The sequence below is a fragment of the Symphalangus syndactylus genome, chromosome 2 (genome assembly GCF_028878055.3).
Source record: "Symphalangus syndactylus isolate Jambi chromosome 2, NHGRI_mSymSyn1-v2.1_pri, whole genome shotgun sequence".
Taxonomy (NCBI): Eukaryota; Metazoa; Chordata; class Mammalia; order Primates; family Hylobatidae; genus Symphalangus; species Symphalangus syndactylus.
In genome coordinates, this window is record NC_072424.2 from 122,538,171 (window position 1) to 122,559,485 (window position 21,315).

The 21,315-nt window shown below is 35.5% G+C and overlaps 1 protein-coding gene across 5 annotated transcripts in view; it reads left to right on the top strand.

Moving 5' to 3' along the window:
- The window catches only part of UTRN (utrophin), a 516,343-nt gene that overhangs the window by 402,080 nt on the left and 92,948 nt on the right, over nt 1-21,315 (top strand). For all 5 annotated transcript variants that reach the window (XM_055266343.2, XM_055266390.2, XM_055266360.2 and 2 more), the window contains 4 exons: nt 9,556-9,824; nt 13,122-13,268; nt 16,050-16,128; nt 19,249-19,309. In XM_055266343.2, coding sequence (XP_055122318.1) covers nt 9,556-9,824; nt 13,122-13,268; nt 16,050-16,128; nt 19,249-19,309 — 556 coding nt within the window. The remainder of the gene's footprint in view (nt 1-9,555; nt 9,825-13,121; nt 13,269-16,049; nt 16,129-19,248; nt 19,310-21,315) is intronic.

Below are 21,315 nucleotides of genomic sequence, written 5' to 3' on the forward strand. Positions count from 1 at the left end.
TCAATTTTGCTTAATTTAAATATTAATAATCATAGAAAAACCCAGCTATTACTTAATTTAGTCTATTTGTGCATGCATAGTTGAGTATAGTGGGAATAGTTGCGTATGTGTGTATATGCATATACAACTTCATATAGTTGTGTATGAATGTATATGTGATGAATAGTTAATAATAATTTTTCAGATGAAAAACTATGTATGGGTTAACGTTTTCCTCTTTGGTCCTTTGACAGATGGCTATGTATATTTAGTAGTATGTAATATTTAACTCAGGGTATACTGTTTAATTTTTAAATATTTCCTGATATTTTAGAAAGCCAAGTATTGAGTATTTTTCTTCCCTGTAAAATCTCATATATTTTGTGATATAACAAAGAATTGATAAGTGACATTCATTCCACTATGTCAGTCCACTTTATGCCAGTATTAGCAAACTTATGCAAATACAATTTCATAGTTATTAAATAAGTGAAGATTTGAAATTATTATATGGTTTAGTAGAAGTTACTTTTATATTCTCCATATAACTTAAGGTTACAACATTATTTTCTTGTATATAATAAAATGAGGACAAATTACACATTAGTTAATAGAAGTAACTGGGCTAGTAAAACTAATGGGTGTTTTCTCCCAGGGCTTTTGTTTTCCTCATAACAACTTTATTAATTGGAGCCTCATTCATTGTAAATGACAGGCACACAGCTTCCCTAAGTGTAGGCATGAAGGGGAAGGCATAGGCCTCCATAACCTAGCCACGGTAGAGACATAGCTGACCACAGGGACTGGAATACCACCCAGAAGGCTTTTCTCCATGTCTTCTTCTCTGCTTCTCTGCACAGGTTTTCATTTTCTTAGCTTTCCTATGATTGTATAGCTCACAACCTCATACCAGGAAGGGCTCACCCTTCTTTAGATTCAGAATATTCCAGGAGAGGGCTCTGGTTGACTTGGCCTGAGTAACATGGGACTCAGGGTCTGCTAGGATTGGCAGACCCTCTTCATAATATCATGCTAAATGGAGGAAGTATCCAATCCCATAAAGGAAGGGGAAAGTGAAAAATGGTAGTAAATGCAGACATTCCCAACAAGCCAGCATTTCACAGATGCTGACCATGTGCCACACACTGTGCCAAGAAACTTACCTGCCTTGTTTAATTGCATTCTCATAATAATTCCCTGAAGGGTGAATACTTAGCACCCATTCTACGGATGAGGAAACTGAGAGTCTGAGAGGCTTAGAGGCATACTGTCTTCTATGTGACAGAGCCAAAATACAAACTAAGGCTTATGTCACAAAACTTGATGCCCTTAACTGCCATAGTGTACTATCTTAAACTACTTCCATAATAATTAGTATTTGTAGATATTCAATAGAAACATTTTATTTTCTATTTTCTTCGATTTTAAAATAATTCACACAGTAATTGAATATGTTTATAACTGTTTGCTTTTTTATTGTTGCTCTTTCTTCACTGAAATACCACACTGCATAATGGAATCATAAACAGTTCACCGATTTCCTAACACCGAGGGAGAAGGCGTCTAGGCAATATTAGACTTTGTCTTTTTAATTTTCATATAAAAATTTGAAGTATACGTAATTGCTTTCAGGCCTATAGACCACGACAATAATTTCATTCGCTTCTCAAGTCCAAATTAGATTAGTAAAGTTGTAATGCATGAAAAAGCACAGAAAAATATAGTGTTACTTTCTTTTCCGGTGTTCTTAACTACAGAGCAGTAATGTGATTTTTCACAAATTAAAGTTCTATAATATCTGTATGAATATAATGCATCTAGTCTTCAACTTTTCTTCAACGAGCCAGCTGAGTAAGCCCATCAATTGGGTAAAAATTTGGAAAATGTTTTTCATGCTGACTCCTACCATAGTAATAAAATCTCATTTAAATAAACAACAGTCTTCATGAAGAATTATATGATAAAGGTTTGTTTGATGGACATAGCATTTTCAATTAATTGTTTACCATCTGTTATGTTCTCTAATCAGTGTTACAGCCATTCGTAAATCACATTTGCCTCATAAAAAGATGGCAATAATTTACACGCGTGTATTTTATTATAATCAGCATCTGAGACATTACTTTCTGATTTAAACATAAAGGACTGGAGGATAAAAGGCTCTTTTAGCGTGGTATAGTGTACTTATTTTTTGTGATTGTTGTTGTTCTTAGTAGAAAGCTGGAATCTTCCAAGAATTAGAGGTTTTGCCATTTTTTAAGAAGTATAATCCTAGCACAGGCATAAATTCTCCTCTTCAATTAAACTCATCACTTATTTTGGCAGTACATAAACATAAGCCATATTTAACTTATAAGAATGGCAGAGCATGGATAGAAAGCTCCAGACTTCTTTGTAGCTCGATCAATCACTAGGGGCTGTGTTTAGCTGGGAAGCAGCCTGGGGAGAGATGGGCAGTCGTGTGGCAAGAAATAAAAGACTGAATCTAAAACTCCTGTCCTTTGATTCTTGAAGGAGAAAGGGGAGAATTTTCTTTTTTATTTTCTTTTTCTAGTTAAATATATTGTACAGAGGTTGATTCATGCATTTAACAAGTACGTTTTGAGTGCCTACCATTTACAAGGGGTGTGTTCTAGTTATTCGGGATACAGTAGTGGGCAAAACAGATGTTTTTTTCCTCCTGAAGCATTCTCAGCTTTTCCTCTTCTCTTTTATTGCCACCTGCCTGCCCCCAGTGACCCATCTGTTGATGTCTAGCCCAAAGGAATTAACTTGAATAAATCACAAAACTGCCACTACTTGGAGGAAATTCAGGGATTATTCCTGAATGAAGAAAATGGAAAGATCTCAGGTTGCTTAGCGAGGCCCTGGTTGTCTGTTCCAGGGTCTCTTTGCTCTTCCTGCCTCTTTCCTTGGAGTTGCATCTGTCTAGTGGTTGGCCCCTGCTTCTTCCTCCACTCAACACTGGGCTTATTTACTTTGGCCACTTCACAGGAAGAGTAAACCTTGAATGTATTTAGACTCCAGTTCTGCCTCTATTGACTTCAGGTCAGTGGTGCCATGTAGCTCCCTCCACAGCGTGTTTTGTATTCTGAGTTCCCCTCCATTTGTGTCCCCTCTCTTAATAACTTGCATTTAATATTTGTGGAAGGTAGTCCCTAAATCTATTTACTTTTGAGGTCTTGATGTTCCCTAAATATATCTATGTTCTCTTTTCTTAAAAAAAGAAAAAAAAGGCCGGGCGCAGTGGCTCACGCTTGTAATCCCAGCACTTTGGGAGGCCGAGGCGGGCGGATCACGAGGTCAGGAGATCGAGACCACGGTGAAACTCCGTCTCTACTAAAAATACAAAAAATTAGCCGGGCGTGGTGGCGGGCGCCTGTAGTCCCAGCTACTCGGGAGGGTGAGGCAGGAGAATGGCGTGAACCCGGGAGGCGGAGCTTGCAGTGAGCCGAGAGTGCGCCACTGCACTCCAGCCTGGGCGACAGAGCGAGACTCCGTCTCAAAAAAAAAAAAAAAAGAAAAAGAAAAAAAAAGAATTTGAGAAGTCCACCGGCAGCATGGATGAATCCATGCCATCTTTATCATATCCATATTGAAAGATTTAGGCTACATATTAACAGGTGAATCTGCTCTGAGTAGCCTCTTGTTATTGTCATCCTTATAATTTATTAAATGGACATAATTAGAAGCACTAATCAGCCGTGGCACTTGATGTACTTGTAATCTGGCTCATAATGAGTGGTTGTCATCAGTTATTGTACAGAGTAGGAAATGGTCAGGGCCCTCTCAAACACTGATTGAACATTTCAGAGTTATTAAATGGATCTTAATCACTTAATCAGAAAATTAGGAAATAATGTATTTCCCAATATTTTAATCAGAAACATCTTTTGGTCATGAGGAGACAGAGAGAGAAATGGGGGGGGTAAAGAGAGAGAGATATTGAGAGAGAGCAAGTCAAGTCTTTTCCCTTGAGTTCTTATTGGCTAATCAACGTGGTTTGCTTATGTGAAAATCTCTACAGATATCTAAGCCTCCCAGAGCTAGTTATAAAATAGTAAAAAGGAATGAAAGAGTAACCTTCCTCAAGAGCCTACTGTGTGCCACACATGTGCCAGTAGCTTTCTATATATTAACTGAGGTTGAAAGAGATAAGGAATGTATCTAGGATTATGTAACTAGTTAGTTTTGGAACTGGCATACAATCTCCTAACCTTTTCTTCTACCCAATTGTCCAGCAGTAAAAATGCCGGTTGTTAATTTTTTTTCTTTACTTGATTGTTTTAATATTTCCTTTTCATCTTTTGGTAGAATAAAACAGTAAGATTATAGATACATGCAAAAAAGCAAATAGTATAAATAAGGTATTTGGAATGACCATACTTGAAATGACTTTGTAAGGTTGATCCATTTCACAATAGTTTTTTTTATAAGTGCTTTACACAGATGTGAGGAGGAAGAAAAATGAAGTGAAAATATGTCCACTTAAAATTGTAAAGTTGAATGTTCTCAATAAAAAGGAGCACTAAAAATTCTATTCAGTCCAACTCAATTAAGTAATTATATACTGAGGACATACCAATCTCTAGACTGGCTACTATAAAATCAATATGGAAGGAAAGAAAACATTCATGACATTGGGCTTTAAAACCTAAGAGTAGAAAAGCCACAATGGAGATTATAAATGTTGATATCATAATTGAGAAAAAATACAATACATATGGGAAGTGTTTGTTAAACAATAACACTGGGTGAATTCTAATAAATTTCTATCATTATTTCATGGGAGAAACATAGTTTCATTTTTAAAATTTAAAAAATAGCTTTGCATAAGCACTCAAAGGAAGGGCTTTTTTTCCTCTACTATTAAGATTTCTTTGAGATGTACAGAGGCTCAACCTTCTTACATAATTGAATTGAGGTAAAATAGACTCTTGAAATAAAATATTTTTCTAGCATGAGAAAATAGGGTTTGCACTTGATAAAACTGGGCTGGGCAGGTCAAGTAACTGGCCTAGGGGCAGTGGGCAAAATGGGAGCAGGACTGATTCCAAATCCTAGTCTCTGTTCCTGGTCTGGCTTTGGTTTTTCACCTGCATTCTAGGGAAGTGTATTATAGTCTTTTTCCTCATGGTATAAAGGAGAGCGTGGCATAAATGCTGTGCCACTAATTTGCATATTTGAAGAAGTAAAGGTAATTGGATGACAGAAAACGTCAGGATTGATCTTTCCCTTTTCCTCTCTTCCTTTGTCTTCTTCTTGTTTCTTCTTTCTAAAAGATAGTTATCTGTGCTCCCTTAAGTAGCTTTGTAATGCAATAAATAAATTGGTATTTAAAAATTATAAAATATGAATATAAAATAAGTATAATATTTATAATACATAATATATAAATATATAATATAAATAAATATAAAGGTACAAGTAAGAGGCTAGGTGCAGTGGCTTATGCCTGTAATCTTAGCCCTTTGGGAGACTGAGGTGGGAGGACCATATGAGGCCAGAAGTTTGAGACCGGCCTGGGTAACATAGTGAGACCTCATCCCTTAAAAAAAAAAAAAAAAAAAAAAAAAAAAATTAACTGGCCACTGTGGCACATAACCATGATCCCAGCTACTCAGAAAGCTGAGGTGGGAGGATGACTTGAGCCCAGGAGCTTGATGCTGTGAGCCATGCTCATGCTACTGCACTTCAGCTGGGGCAACAGAGCGAGATGCTGACTAAAAAAAAATAGTTTATATATCTATATAATTTTTAAATATAAACATATAAAAATTATATATAATATATATGTAATTTTACTTATGTATATTATACATAAATATATATATTTTCTTCTGAGTAGTTGAGTGTATATGTATGTAATATAATTCTACCCTCAAATTTTGGCCAGTTCAATGGGAAGACCCGAAGGGAGGAGAATGGAGAGTGACAGGGCATACACAGACACACACACGCACACGCACACGCACACACACACACACACACACACTTTAGAGAGTAGGAAAGTGACATAGGAAAAAAAAGTCTTCTGGTCTCAGAATCGCTAGCAAATTTATTTGGTTTTCTCCTGCTGTTTCCTCTGTCTCTAGCATTAGCCTCTATTACTGCCTGTCCCAATGCAAATTAGATTACCCTCTTATCACTGAGCTTCATTTGCTCTCTGGCCTCCAGTATTTAGTGACCGTGCTCTGCGTTGACACAAGAACCCAATGGTGTGAAAATATCCCGTGAGCTTCAGTTACATGGTCCAGAGAAATCAATTTATATGCCAGTAGGCTAGCTGCATTCCATCCTGACAACCTGTTAGAACCACCTGGGGAGCTTTGGCATCTATCTGTCCATGCCAGACCTTACGCTTACCAGGGAAATCAGTACCTTTTGGTGGAGGGTTCCTGGATTAACAGCCTTAAAAACTCACTCAGTCCCTCACTGTGAGGGTCATTTCTAATATGACACCGGGGTTCTTCACTGGTGGAGAAGATCCTGTACTTCTACTTGTAGGTGGGCTTTAGCAGTTACCACAAATATCTATTCAGAAAATCTCAAGTAACATTTGTCCTTTGATTTTCAAATGACAGGACTTTTTTTTTTTTTTTTAAGAATGCAATCATTTCCCTTTTTTCTGCCTTTCAGATGTTTGAACTTATTTATTATTTATTTTACTCCAAATAGTCATACCTTCATATATCACATGTTGCTTCTTCTTATGTATTTCACAGACTTCTAGAAAGTTTTTGTTTTGTTTTTTACTTTGCTCTGTGCTTGGCTTAAAGTATGCATTCAGCTGAGATTGTTGCTGCACTGGGAAACTTATTTTGACTCAAAAGTGATTCGTTGATATGTTTCCTTTCTGGCAGACAGATGGTGAATTGAACATAGAGCTTTTCTTTTCTTCTGAGTAGCTGCTTGAGTGGGGATTATGTAATAAATACTGCACAAGGACTGCTCAATCAATAGATTTTTACATTAAGGAAAGATAAAAACGTCAGAGGCAGCAGATGATGTTTTGTCACAAGACAAAGAACCCATGGGCCTCCCCATGCCAGGTTATTTAATGTCTGACAGAATGAGTTTTTACTTTATCTGAGGAAAATTACCATAATTAAGTTGTCCGTTCTGAAATGAGTAGTGTATTTCTTTTTTTACAGTAGTCAATGCTTAAGATATATTTTTGAAAAAGCCCAAGTGACTTATTAACAACCACAGGTGTTTAATCATAAAAGTTACCACCTCTCATGAGACTAAGAATGATTTTTTCATCGTAGACATAGCATTTTATATTTATATAAAATATATACAATATAAATATTATATATTTATCATTTTTTAGATATCTTTTTTTTTTTTCTGAGATGGGGTTTTGCTCTTGCTGCCCAGCCTGGAGTACAGTGGCACAATATTGGCTCACTGCAACCTCCGCCTCCCGGGGTCAAGCAATTCTCCTGCCTTAGCCTCCTGAGTAGCTGGGACTACAGGCGTGCGCCACCATACCCAGCTAATTTTTTTGTATTTTTAATAGAAATGGGGTTTCATCATGTTGGCCAGGCTGGTCTCAAACTCCTGACCTCAGGTGATCCACCTGCCTTGGCCTCCAAAGTGCAGGGATTACAGGCATGAGCTACCACACCCAGCCTAGATATCTTGAAGGTATAAGGATTTAAATAAAGTTTGCCTTTTTAATGATACCCTGGCCTTCAGAGAGCTGCTTTCTCAAGAAGCCTTTGCAATCCTGACATGTTGCATGTTGTAGGGCTTTTCTCTAGGCTCCTAGACGGTTACTTGAACCTGTTTCTCTAATTCACTTATTTTTTTATTTTTATTTTTTTGAGATGGAGTCTCAACTCTGTCACCCAGGCAATGGCACTGTGTCGGCTCACTGCAACCTCCATCTCCTGGGTTCAAGCAATTCTCCTGGCCCAACCTCCTGAGTAGCTGGGATTACAGGTGCCCACCAGCACCCAGCTAATTTTTATATTTTTAGTAGAGATGGGGTTTCGCCATGTTGGCCAGGCTGGTCTCCAACTCCTGACCTCAGGTGATCCAGCCACCTCAGCCTCCTAAAGTGCTGGGATTACAGGCATGAGCCGCCACACCTGGCCTCTAATTCACTTATTTTCTTTATTTATCTTGTACTGGTATATTCAGCCTATCTACCGATTGTGATGTTTTCTCTTCTTTCCTTCAGTTCAGCTGCCAAGAGATTTCTGAAGTTTCCCTGTAGACTTCCACCACTTAAGCAGCACAACTTGTAGTTCTGTGGTTGCTAAATATCAATGTCTAGAATTTTTTTGAAATTTAGAGAGACAAACATATGTGTTCTGTCACCTTTGACTTGGCTTTTATATAATATTTAAATAAAGTCAGGCAGACCAATTTACACTGAGGATGAAAGTTACAGTTTAGGAGAGCTTGCTTCTGTGCATTTTATGATGAAGTTCATCTTATGATGATCATTTTCCAAGTGATTTGGAACATTTTGAGGTGAAGTGGAAATTGCTAATGTGATGTGTACTGAAAGATGAGATGTTATCACAAAGAAGAATGTGTTCTCTGTCTCAAATTAATGTACAGTTTATGTCGATTGCACTGCCTCTTTATTTGCATTGGACAGTTGGATACCACCATCAAACCAGCTAGATAAGAAAGGAGGTGTTTTAAGGTGTAGAAGATAGTGAGGCCCCAGGAGTATGGAGCCATGCTGGAGACCTTTCTAAGCTGTCTTGAGAATTTCTCCTCAGTGTTGACTGCATTCCTCTGCCCTTGCTTTACCAGCTCCCCATCTCTTATATTTCTGACACTTGGCTTTGAACTTGACTTTGATTTCTGTCTGTATCCTTTGCTTCTCCTCTGGACTGTTCCAGCCCACATCCTGTGGCCTGTCCATGTGTTATGCCTGCTATCTGAAACTCTTAAGTTTATTTCAGGCATTGTGGAAGCCCCCTTGCTCTATTACAAACTCGGGATGGTCCTTGAAATCTTGTTATCTTCCTGCTAAAATGTTTGTGGGCTGCAGATGATGCCCTTTATTAATAAAACTAAACTGCTAAACAGCCTTAGAGAGATGATCACTATCTAAGGTATGTTATTTGTCTTCAGTTATTTATTTTTAGGAACACAATAAATTAATCGTATTTTCTGAGAGTTTTTGCTTATAATTTATAGTCATTCTTCATTAATTATACTTACCATTTCTCTTGAGAATGCTGAAATGAAAAAGTGTCTTTGGATTTTGTGTAACTAAATTTATGATAAAGAAAAATTGGTTTATTTCCTGTGTTATCTTCTTACATTTCAGTGGCTTTACAAATATATTAAAATTCAAAAACTGGGTCAATTTATTAATCTCAGTAACTGTTTTATTCTCCTTTTGAGTGTATGATTAGATATAGCAGAGAATTCATGGATGAAGTATGGAGAAATTTTTTCTTACCCTGGACAATTTTTACCCTGGAGTAATTTTTTCTTACTTTTTCTCTGTATTCCTCAGTAACGATGGTAACACTCACACTTGGCTATTAAGAATATACAATCAGACATCCAAATTATTCTTTTTCTTTTTTTTAATGACAGAATTAACGCCTGAGGAGAGAGCCCAAAAGATTGCCAAAGCCATGCGCAAACAGTCTTCTGAAGTCAAAGAAAAATGGGAAAGTCTAAATGCTGTAACTAGCAATTGGCAAAAGCAAGTGGACAAGGCATTGGAGAAACTCAGAGACCTGCAAGGAGCTATGGACGACCTGGATGCTGACATGAAGGAGGCAGAGTCCGTGCGGAATGGCTGGAAGCCCGTGGGAGACTTACTCATTGACTCGCTGCAGGATCACATTGAAAAAATCATGGTCAGCATCATTGTCTTTGAAGGATTTTTAAGAAATGTTTTCTTGTTAAATATAACACAAATAAAGAGAGCTACATATATAAATTGTTATAAGAGATTGTTACAAAGCCAACACCGCTGCAACGCCACCCATCAGGAGTCAGGACAGGTGCTTTCCATATGACCCTCACTGGGGTTCATTGGAACCCCCTGCGCCCAAATAACAACTAATGCAACTTTTTTGATAATTTACATTTATTTTTATTTTTTATCCAGCTGTGCATCTTTAGACAATACAGGTTAGGTTTACCTGTTTTTAAAAAATATTTTTAATCTCTAGATTTCCCCTCTCTTCCTTTTTCCTTTTCAGTTTATTTGTTAAAGACACTGAATTGTTTGTTTTGTATTGATTCCCAGAACCTGGATTTTGCAGAGTTGTGTCCATATGGTATAGTCTCCAGGTTCCTCTCTACTCGGTATCTCTTGTAAATTGGTGGACGGAGATAGAGATTTAATCAAAAGCACACTCTTTTACTGGGAACTCTATCTATAAATTGTAACTTATTGTATATTAATGAAGAATTGGTTTAGCTATAAATTCTGTTTGTAGTCAGGAATTGCCCAGAGCTATGGCTGTTAGGCTTATGGTTACATCCTCTTTGGTCCCCATATTCTAGAACATCTCCTGAAAAAAAAGTTAATAAAATTTAGACAATAAGAGATGTAAGAGATGGTTTAAAGTATACCCCAAATCCCATTGACAGTGTAGTCAGATAAAAATAAGTACTGAATTTTGCTAAATATTATTAAATATGTCAAAGCAACTGGAAAACGAAATCCTTAGGGGTAATCAAATAATGTTAACTCCCTAAAATTATCGTTAATCGTTCTTATTTACAGAATACACACCTTCTGGCAGGAGAAGGGCTTAGGAGTCACACCTGCCAACAGACTGCCAGTTAGCACCTTTGATACTAGCAGATGTTCTGTTTTTATGGCAAGGAAGGCCACATAGTCTTTTATTCTGTTATAGGAAAGTGCAGTCATAACATGATAAATAGGTTCTTTATACTAGAACACACAGCAGTTCTGAAACCATTTTAAAACTTGCTTTATCTCAAGCCCCTTAATTTGGAAGCTCTTCAAAAACAAAAGATAAACTTTCTTGATAGAAAGACTCCTCATTGCCATATAACACCTGACCATAAAAAGAAAAACAAAAACCAAAGACCTTGTTTGTCAAAGCTTTTTAAATGTTTTAACCTGTGGCTTATATAGAGAAACATTATTTTTGGAGAGGAAAAATTTAAATTTCTTTTTTGTTGCAAAAGATTTTTAAAGCCTGTCTTGAAGTTATATTCTATTTTTTAAAAGTTCACTATCTTTTGAAATAAAATAGGCTATTATTTGAAATTATATGCATCTCAAAACATTTTCTGGCATTTCATTTTTAATCTTTAATAGATAAAAAATAAAAAGATGTTGATTTTAAAAGCTAATTACAGTTCTTGAGTCCTCCAAGGTACCTACCCATGGAGAGAATATTAATGCATATAGTTAAAATCCTGACTGAAGAAACTTTGAAGGATTTGAATTCTGTAATTGTTCTGAAACTGAATCTGAGGGACCCAGGCCTTTTCAAAGTCCAGACTGAAAAATCCCTTTGCCCACTCTAACCCACCCCTCCTCCTTCCCTGTGCTTCTGTATTAATTGTGAATTTTTTTACACTTATAATGCTTCTGTTACCATACAACTGCTCTTGGCTTATTTAATTGTATTTGTGTGTTTGTCTGTGTGTGCACATTCTGTCATCTATTAAAATGCCAAATCTGCTGCAATGGAAAAAAACTATCTCAACTCTTTTTCTTCTTCCATATTGCAGCAATTCCCATGAATTTGTAGGCTTCCCTTCTTCTACCCTGTCTTTGAAATGTAGGTAGCTGCAGGGTTTGGTGATATTTCTTACTTTACACATGTTGACTTCAAACTTCCAACATTCATAGTTCTCACCCTGACTCTAGTCTCTTAAAGAGACTTAAAGAGCCTCCCCACTTAAAGAGTGGACAATGTAGAAATGATGAAACCTGAGGGCAAAGCTAATGGGATGTTTACAACACCTACTACTTCTAAATCAAGTTTGGTACATTATTAACTATAATTTTGTGGCCAATTTCAACTTAAACTGTTTTCCTTTAGTATCCCAGTTCCATTATCCATTCTGTCTTAGCTTAATATTGCTCAAATATCATTTTTGTGGGCCTTTGTCAATAGAAATTAATTCTGTCTCTCTTGGATTGCAAGTCCTGTGCTGAATAGTGAGGGTCTATTCCCAAGCAGCTTCCATTCTTTACTGGGGACATCAAGAATATGGATGCTCATAATTACAATTTCTAAGTGCTCTTAGTAAGTTGTTTTAATGATTCTAGACCTTGCTCAGAGGTGGCATTTGTCAATTCTAAGACTCATTTACCTTTTTTCCTGTAGACTCCACTCCTCCTGCCCAAGGCCTAACCACAGACAGTGATTATAAATTGTTTTGACAGGGATAGATCTTACCTCTTGAGTCTGTAATTGGGCATTGGTTTCATGGTTAGGAATGTTGTTTCTACTGGCCACTTTCTAACTTAATTTTAAGTGGAAACATGTTAAAATCAAGTTGTTCCATTTGGTGAAAAAATATTAAGGTAGCTATGTTAAAACGAAACAAAAAGAAAATACAAATAGAAACCAAAGATAGAATCAACATTAGATATCAGTAAAGTGGAAAATAATGGCATACATTTTCCAGAGTAAACTGCATATAATAAAAAGCATGAAAGGAAATACATAATCATTTAAATAAGTTTGAATTATAATTTTTCTCTTCACACACTTATTTATATTCTTTGGGTAATAAACAGTGACCTTTTGGTTCTTCATCCAAGTTACTGAAGACCTGAATTAAGTCAGCTGTTGTTGAGTGGGCAACTGTAGTTGATTTCCTCTGAGCTGGCCTTGCCATTTATTTGGAAGTACAGTTCCAGGACCCCCCATGTACCAAAACTCATGTAGACTCAAGTCCCACATTTCCCTGTGGAACCTGCATGTATGAAAAGTCAGCTCTCCATATATACATGGGTTTTGCATCCTGCAAATACTGTATTTTCCATATGTTTGGTTGAAAAAAATCTGTGCATAAATGGACCCAGGCAGTTTGGTTGAGAAAAATCTGTGCATACGTGAACTCATGCAGTTCAGACCTAAGTTATTCAAGGATCAACTGTACTAGCTTTTGTTGTATTCTTTTCCAATAATAAATTTTTGGTTCTTGTCTTGTAGGCATTTAGAGAAGAAATTGCACCAATCAACTTTAAAGTTAAAACAGTGAATGATTTATCCAGTCAACTGTCTCCACTTGACCTGCATCCCTCTCTAAAGATGTCTCGCCAGCTAGATGACCTTAATATGCGATGGAAACTTTTACAGGTATCAGTTTATTCCCCTTCATAATGCAGGCTTACACCTTGGGTGGTCTTTAAACCCTGCCTCACTATTTTACCACTCACCATTTTCTCTTTCTTTACTGATGGTATTTGATAATGAATTTAGCATGTGATTACATCAGGTATTTGTCTTTCAGTATCTTGAACCTAAAGGCTTCATTTATTTATAGAGTTTAATTTAATTTTTTGATGTACTATTCATATGATATTTGTAGAAAATTGCAAAAGGTTAAATAAATCACAGTAATTGAAATCTGTGGTAGGTCACAGAAACATTTTTCACATAATGGCTCATAAAGGAGTCATTTTTCTTACTTTCATCATGTATTTTTTTTCATTTTGAAAAATTAGGAAAGTCTCTATTATTGTTCTTCTAACTGCTTGCTATTTAAATATCTTCCTTATTTTTTCCAGATAGCACATTTATACCAGTTGTGTTTGCCTTTAGTTAGATTTTAGCTAATGCAGTTGGTTTAATGACTCTAGACCTTATTTAAATATGCAATTTTGATGTAGCGCATAAAAACATTTGAGAGATATAATATTTTATCATATAATAGATTTGCTGAATTAACTCTAATATCAAAGCACTCAGTGGTTCATATTTCTTAAACTGAAGAAGTAAGGAATCAGTGTACAATATTTTACAATCTTAGTCTTTGCAAAGAGTGTTAATAACCTAGGATTAGTAAAGCAAAATCTGTTAAATTTATATGTGTTTTTCTAGTGGGTGGAACACAGAAATATTTGCTCTTTATTCTTTTTTTTTCTTCTGCTCTGTTTCTCTAATTCATTATCTTCATGTGATGATTCTTATGGTCCATTTTGATTTACTTCCCATTCTATTTCTGTTATCACCATTTCCAAAGATTAGAAGTTGGGGAATATGTTATACTTGGAAGAAGATGTATATTCTGTCATCCTTATCTATGGTCCTGGTAACCTCCAGAGTTCAGATGTTAGTTGCTGGTTGGATAAGAAGAGGAAAATCTATGCTGGTGGGCAACACTGTTGAATTGCAGGAGTAATATTTTCTTTACTCATAAAGTGTGGCATGTGAATGCTTTTAGGCCTTAATGAACAAAGTGCATACTAATACAGTTTAAATAGCTAACCAGGAGGAACTAGTGCTGTCCAGGGAACCAGACATACACAGTTTCATTTAAGGACAGCTGCAAATGAGATTGTCCGTCTAAGTGGAACAATAACTAGCATTACATGACCAAGGCTAGAAAAAGGAAATGGAAATGTCAGTAGGCTGTGTGCAGTTGTTACTGATTTGCATGTAGTTTCTCGGTTTAGTAACCCTTTACATTTTCATAATGCAGAGAACTAACTATAGAATGTGTATTTTAAAAAGGCTAGGCATGGGGGCTCTTGCCTGTAATCCCAACATTTTGTGAGGCTGAGGTGAGAGGGTCACTTGAGGTCAGAAATTTGAGACCAGCCTGGGCAACATAGGAAGAGCCTGTCTCTACAAAATAAAAATTAAAAAATTACCTGTGTGGTGTGGTGTGCGTCTGTAGTCTTAGCTACTTGAGAGACTGAGGTGGGAGGATCACTTGAGGCTAGGAGTTCAAGGTTGCAGCGAGCTATGTTTGTACCACTGCACTCCAGCCTGGGCAACAGAGTGAGACCCTGTCTCTAAAAATAAAACAAAAACAAAGATGTGGATAAAAGATGTAGAGTATCTAAGCTGGGCAGCATAGTGAGACCTTGTCTTTACCAAAAAAACAAAAAATTAACCTGGCGTGATTGCACATGCGTGTAGTCCCAACTACCTGAAAGGCTAAGGTGGGAGGATTGCATGAGCCCAGGAGGTCGAGGCTGCAGTAAGCCATAATCGTGCCACTGAACTCCAGCCTGGGCAACAGAGAGAGACTCTGTCTTTACAAACAAAACAAAACCCAAACCAAAAATGTATATTAAAAAATATGCAGAGTACATTAATATGCCTGTGCAAACTTAAATATTTATCTCAACCTGAAGTAGAGATGATCAGATACAAATTTGGAGGAAAATAAGATGTTGCATACTCACGTGTCTTTTCATTCTCTGTTTAACTTCTACCACCTCACTCACTCTATCCTTCTAACTATCCACTATCTATGTACTGTCTATTTCTCTCTCTCTCCGCATATATATATATATATATATATATATATATATATATAATCTATTATCTAACTATCTAACTATCTAGTTTCCTAGGCTTCTTTTTCATTTGCTCCCCATAACACTTTTTACCATCTTCCTTACAAAAGAGAGATGAGTGGTCACTGATCCCATGACCACATTTTGACTTCAGAGGCTTTACAAACAATGTACTGCCTTAGAGGCAATGCAGAGCAACAGTTAGGGCACCGATTCTGGCACTGTATGACCAGAATACGAACAGGAGTGTTGCCACTCACTAGCTTTATGTCCTTGGGTACCTCTTTGTGTTTTAGTTTCTTAATCTCTAAGATGATGATAAAAATAACCTTTACAGTTATTGTGACGACTAAAGAGTTAATTTCTATAAATTGCTTAGAAGAGTACCTGGCACTGTTTACTCTTATTTGAGGTCAGAAGGAGACTTTTTTTTTTTTTTTTTTACCATTACTCTGATACCAGAGACAGAGAAGGGGTCTAAGGGGTCTATATAAACAATCATATCCTGGGCAATAGTATCATTTATTATAGTCTTTAAAGCAAAAATATTATTAAAGTTATTGTTTTGGAATCAAATGATTTCCTCTGACTTGCATGTGTATGTGTACAGGTTTCTGTGGATGATCGCCTTAAACAGCTTCAGGAAGCCCACAGAGATTTTGGACCATCCTCTCAGCATTTTCTCTCTAGTAAGTACTAATAAACTGGACCGATCGCATTAATTGAATGAATTAGCATTTTCTTTCACTTTAGTTGAAGAAGCCGTATTCCTTGCTATAAATATGTTTATTTAGATAGATGCATGTAAGGAGGTACTAACATCAATGAAAGTATTGCTTAATGGTTATTATTTGTAATAATGTAGTGACAACTGAGAAGTCTTCAAGGTGGAACAGAAATGAACTCATCTTTAGCTGTGGTTTCTCATTGGAACGTCTACTATAACTAACATAGTATCATATCATCATTGCTTTGTCATAGGCAAAGATTATGAACTTTTTCACAATAAAGAAATCAGTTTTATATTTTAAGGTTTTAAATTAATTTTTCTGCTTAAAAAGTGCTTATTTAAAACACACCTTCAACTTTCAAAGTAAAAAGAATCACTCCCCATAAATCTCTAAGTGGGAAGATTTTGATTTATTAGGCTCACTGCGATTATATTTAGTTTTTCTTCTATTCAAGTATTGCGTATGTAGCCAAACCACCTATGTAGAATTTTATGTAATATTTTTCAACTGGAATTTTTAAATTTATGGACTATTCTTGAGATCTTGCATAAACAATTTGAGCTTCTACTTTATCATTCACTGCTGAGGATACTAAAGAATGTCGGATTTATAGTCAACCAGATTGAGTTTAAACATTCATTCTGTCGCTTACCAGACCTGTGAATTTCTGAAGGTTGATCTCTTTGTCTTAAAATACCATATTACCTATTTCCTCTGATTGTTTTGAGAACTCAATGACAAGGCATATCCAATTACACAAAGCACCTAGCACAGTTCTTGACACAAATGCTTTCAGTAAATATTAATTCCTTTCCTTTCATTTCTTTTGGCAAAAATATGTAAGAAAGCAATTTGTTTCATTTAATTCAATTTAAGTAAACTTTAAAACTTAGGGCAAAGCTTATTTCTCAATTATGACAGTTTTTTTGCAACTGTAACCATAGAAACAGCTAAAAAATACTGTATCTTCTAACTAAATTAATTACATTTATATTTCCTCTTAATCTTTTTGTCACTATTGATAAACTGCCTTACCTCAGTTAAAGGTTGAGCTTTTCTTTTACAATTTCAAGAATCTTAATCAGTCATTTTCTGCCCCTTCCTGCCCTATACCTCTCTACCTCTCACCCTCCTCACTGCCCCCACCCCTACCTCAACTCCATACAGTTTTTCTGTTTCACAAATCTTAGACCTTAGGTAGTTAATCTTTGGTATAGGCCTTCCTGGAATATACCGTGTACCTAGATGCCAGGACACATTTTTAAAGTCTGGATACCATCAATGTTGATGAAGTAAATAGGTTTGCTGTATACTTATTAGATTATTATTCCAGATTTCTAAAGCTCAGTTTTTCAAAATGTAAAGCTATGTACCAAGACCAAATGAAAGAGGAATTTACAAAATAATTGAGACTGTCTTTACAGTTCTAACTATCAGTTATCTTTAATATTGATGAAATGCTACACTTTCACCTAGCAATCACTCTCATAGTAGAAATCAAGCACATATTCTTTTGGAAGTAAAATATTGTGAAATTTATACACATTTTTGTAAAAGTCAAATACATGGCCTTGTATTATCTAACACTGAGAATCCAAGGAGGTGGAAGCTATTCAAATCAAAACAATTATTAAAATGAGTGGGGAAGTGTAAACAAAGTCCCAATTAATAAATTTAATAATTGTTATCCTTTGCTGCTTGGAATCTTTGGCTTTATTATATTTCTTGGACTTCAGCCATGGTTATAAAAGAAGCCTGTTTAGTTAGGCACAAAATAAAAACTGACGTATTAGCCTGGTGCCAACACTGAAATGAGGTTGGCTCTAATGAGAAATGTAACATACCTACTTCCCCATTTTCATCCCTTTTTATACTTTGGTGGGCATAGATTGAGAACAGAGTGCTTGCCTTTTATAAAGAGAGGAAGAATTGTTGAGTAGAAAAATTGCTCAACTGGTGTTCAGAAATTGAGATCACATCTGAGCTCGACCGTTTATTTACTGGCTATCACTCTTTGGGCAAGTTATTTTATCTCTACACATTTAGTTCCTCATCTATCAAATGGAACTTTAATGTGTATCTTGCTGGCTTCCTTACCAAGAACATATATTTGAAAATGCTTGGCAAAGTTTAGAATGCTGAATAATTGTAAGATATTAATGTGACATGAAATTGAGAAAAAAGTATTGGTGACAACTGGCTACATGAGGATCTGATGATATTTGCAAAGTATGAAAATTCAAAGTATTATTTGAATTTTTGTATTTGTTCATTTAGCAAAATTCTTTTATGGCACTAAATTCACATGTACTATTCTTCTCAAATAAGTCTTAAAATAATTGGTTAATGTAGGAATAATATATTTTTTATTAGTAAGAAGTAACTAGAATTGTAAAAAAAAAAAAGTACCTCAATTTAAAAACCCCAGAAAATCTCAATCATAGTAAGGTCTAGTGCAAAAGTAGGAGACTGGGCTCTGTGTGTGTTTCAGATGAAAATAAGAAATTGGGATTTTTCTGCCTAGATGATTGCCTTGCTTCTTCACAACTTTTTGCCTATTTTTAAATTCCTTCTTTTTAAATTTTATAGAATTGAATTTATTTAAATGCCATCTGTACTAAATAGCTACTCCTGTGACTATGATGCAAAGTAAAGAATGTTATTAGTCATCTGGAAAATTCAGTCTTGAAAAATCTAATTTTTAATCTGGATATACCAGGTAAAATTAATTTTGGTTTTAACTTTATCAAAAATACATATGGAGTACAGTTTCCAGATGGCACTAAGGTTTAAACTGTAGTATTTATAAACAACACCATTTGAAAGTTTAAAAGTATTTTTATCAACAGGTTAGATTAGTTGGCATTAGACCTTGAACCTGTATTGTTTCTTGTTTTACTTCAAATGAATCCTTAAAGCCATTTTTTGTTTGGCCCAGTGGATCTCATAATTATAGGAATCCAGCTCAGAAACCAGAGCAGTTCATTGAATTTGCTATAAAATGTTCGGTTGTTTTGCATTAAGGTGTAAGGCTTTTTGGTTTCCAGCGTTTCCAATCATCTCCCTTTGTTTCCTCAGCATCAGTCCAGCTGCCGTGGCAAAGATCCATTTCACATAATAAAGTGCCCTATTACATCAAGTAAGTTGATTTTAATTCTCCTTTATGATACCAAGAAAATCATGTTTTATTGATAGCTTAAGAGGCTTCTCCCCCCATAACTTTTAAAAATGGAATTCAGTCCTATTATCTGAAGGAAGCTGTGATATATTTAATATTAAAAAGAAACTAGTTTTAACATGAGAATTATATTTTTCATTTATCAGATTAGGGATATAGGTGTGTTTAGCTAATATATTTTAAAGTAGAGATTTAAATATTTGGAGACAGACAATAAGCTATGATGGCTCTACTGTACTCCAGCCTGGGCAACAAAGCAAGATCCAGTCTCTAAAAAGTGAAAAAAAAAAAAAAATTGGAGAAAATGACAGAATTTCAAAATACTCTTGACATAATGATATTTGTGAAATTGTACAAATTCTAAGCCATTTTTCTTCCTCTAAGACAATCCATATAAAAATATCTTATACTCTTGTCATTTTATTCCACTGAAAAGAAATAATGATTTATCATGAAAAAGTTAAATACTGTCAAGTTTTTCTTTGTCTTAGAGAAGTTATCTGCATTATTAGCATAGGCTCGTCATTCTTTGATTTTGTTGTCCAGTTAGTTTCTCCTTCTTGCATACTGTTTCTTCTTCTTATATGACATTTTACAAGTTTTCTATAATTTACACAGGCTCTTAGTAGGCCTTGATCCTTGGCTTGGAGATATATATTGTCATGGAACAGAATGATAAAATACTACTTCTACAGTCCCTTGGAGTGTAACTTAGTAAAGATATTAATTTACAATATGCTCTAGTGATGAGTCATAGTTGACCCTATTTTATGTGTCAGACGAACAGCATCATAATCATGACAACACTTATTTATTGTCAGGAGACAGCTGTGTCTCAGGTTAGCTGTGTGACCTCAGGTAAGTCAGATGAAGATCTCTGGGCCAAGTTTCCTTTTTATCATTTCTAACATGGGGTGTGGTATCTCCAAAATCTATGCAAATGCTAATAATCTGCTCTTTCAATATACTTCCTGAAAACGTTGTGTGAAGTCCATGTTAGTGAAATAGTCTTTTTTTATAATTTATTACAGTCTGAGATGTAAGCTGAGGGTAAAAAACAGGTTTGCATAATATATAATAAACATAATAAGCAATATATGTTACATTAGCTTATGGGAGTTTAATATTTTTATCAGTGTGTAACCTACAATGCACTGAGTAGTGAACTGAGTTGAGAACAAGGTATTAAAGCAGTTGATTGGTGTCAAATTTGCCCAAGTAAGAATGGAAAGAGGTCAGACGCTAGATAAGTTGGCATGTCTCTAGCGAAAGAAGATGTGATTATCTAACTGAAAACATTTAAAACTGTTTACATTTTTATTGTACACTATAACAATAATAATAGTAATAGTATTAGAGAACTTTAATTTGCTTGGGTGAATATTGACTTGAATTTAATATTACAAATTTAGATATAAATCTGATGTACTGTGGTAGGCAAAATAATAACTGCTCCCGACCCCCAAAAGATGCCCACATCCTAATGTTAGGTTACATAGCAAGGGAGAATTAAGGTCGTAAATGGAATTAAGGTTGCAAATCAACTAACCTTTAATTAGGGAGATTATTCTGGATTATCCTGATGGGCTTAATGTAATCCCAGGGGCCTTTAAAAGTGGCAGAGGAGACAAAGAGAGATTTGAGAGTGCTAGCTACTAGCTTGGAAGGTAAAGGAAGCGGACATGATCCTTAAATGCAGGCAGCTTCTAGAAGCTGGAAAAGGCAAAGAAATGGGATTCTCTCTTAAAACCTCCAGAGAAGGAATACAGCCCTATCAACTTTGATTTTATCCCAGGGAAACATTTTTGTAGCAGCAGTAGAAAATTAATACATGTACTATACAAAAATCAAGAAGTTCATGCAAATTAATTGAAATTGATTAATTTATTGAATTGACTTAGGTCCTTTATCATCTGATTTTTAAAAAATGCAAACTGGATCTAGTTTTTGGGTTTTACTAAATAAAG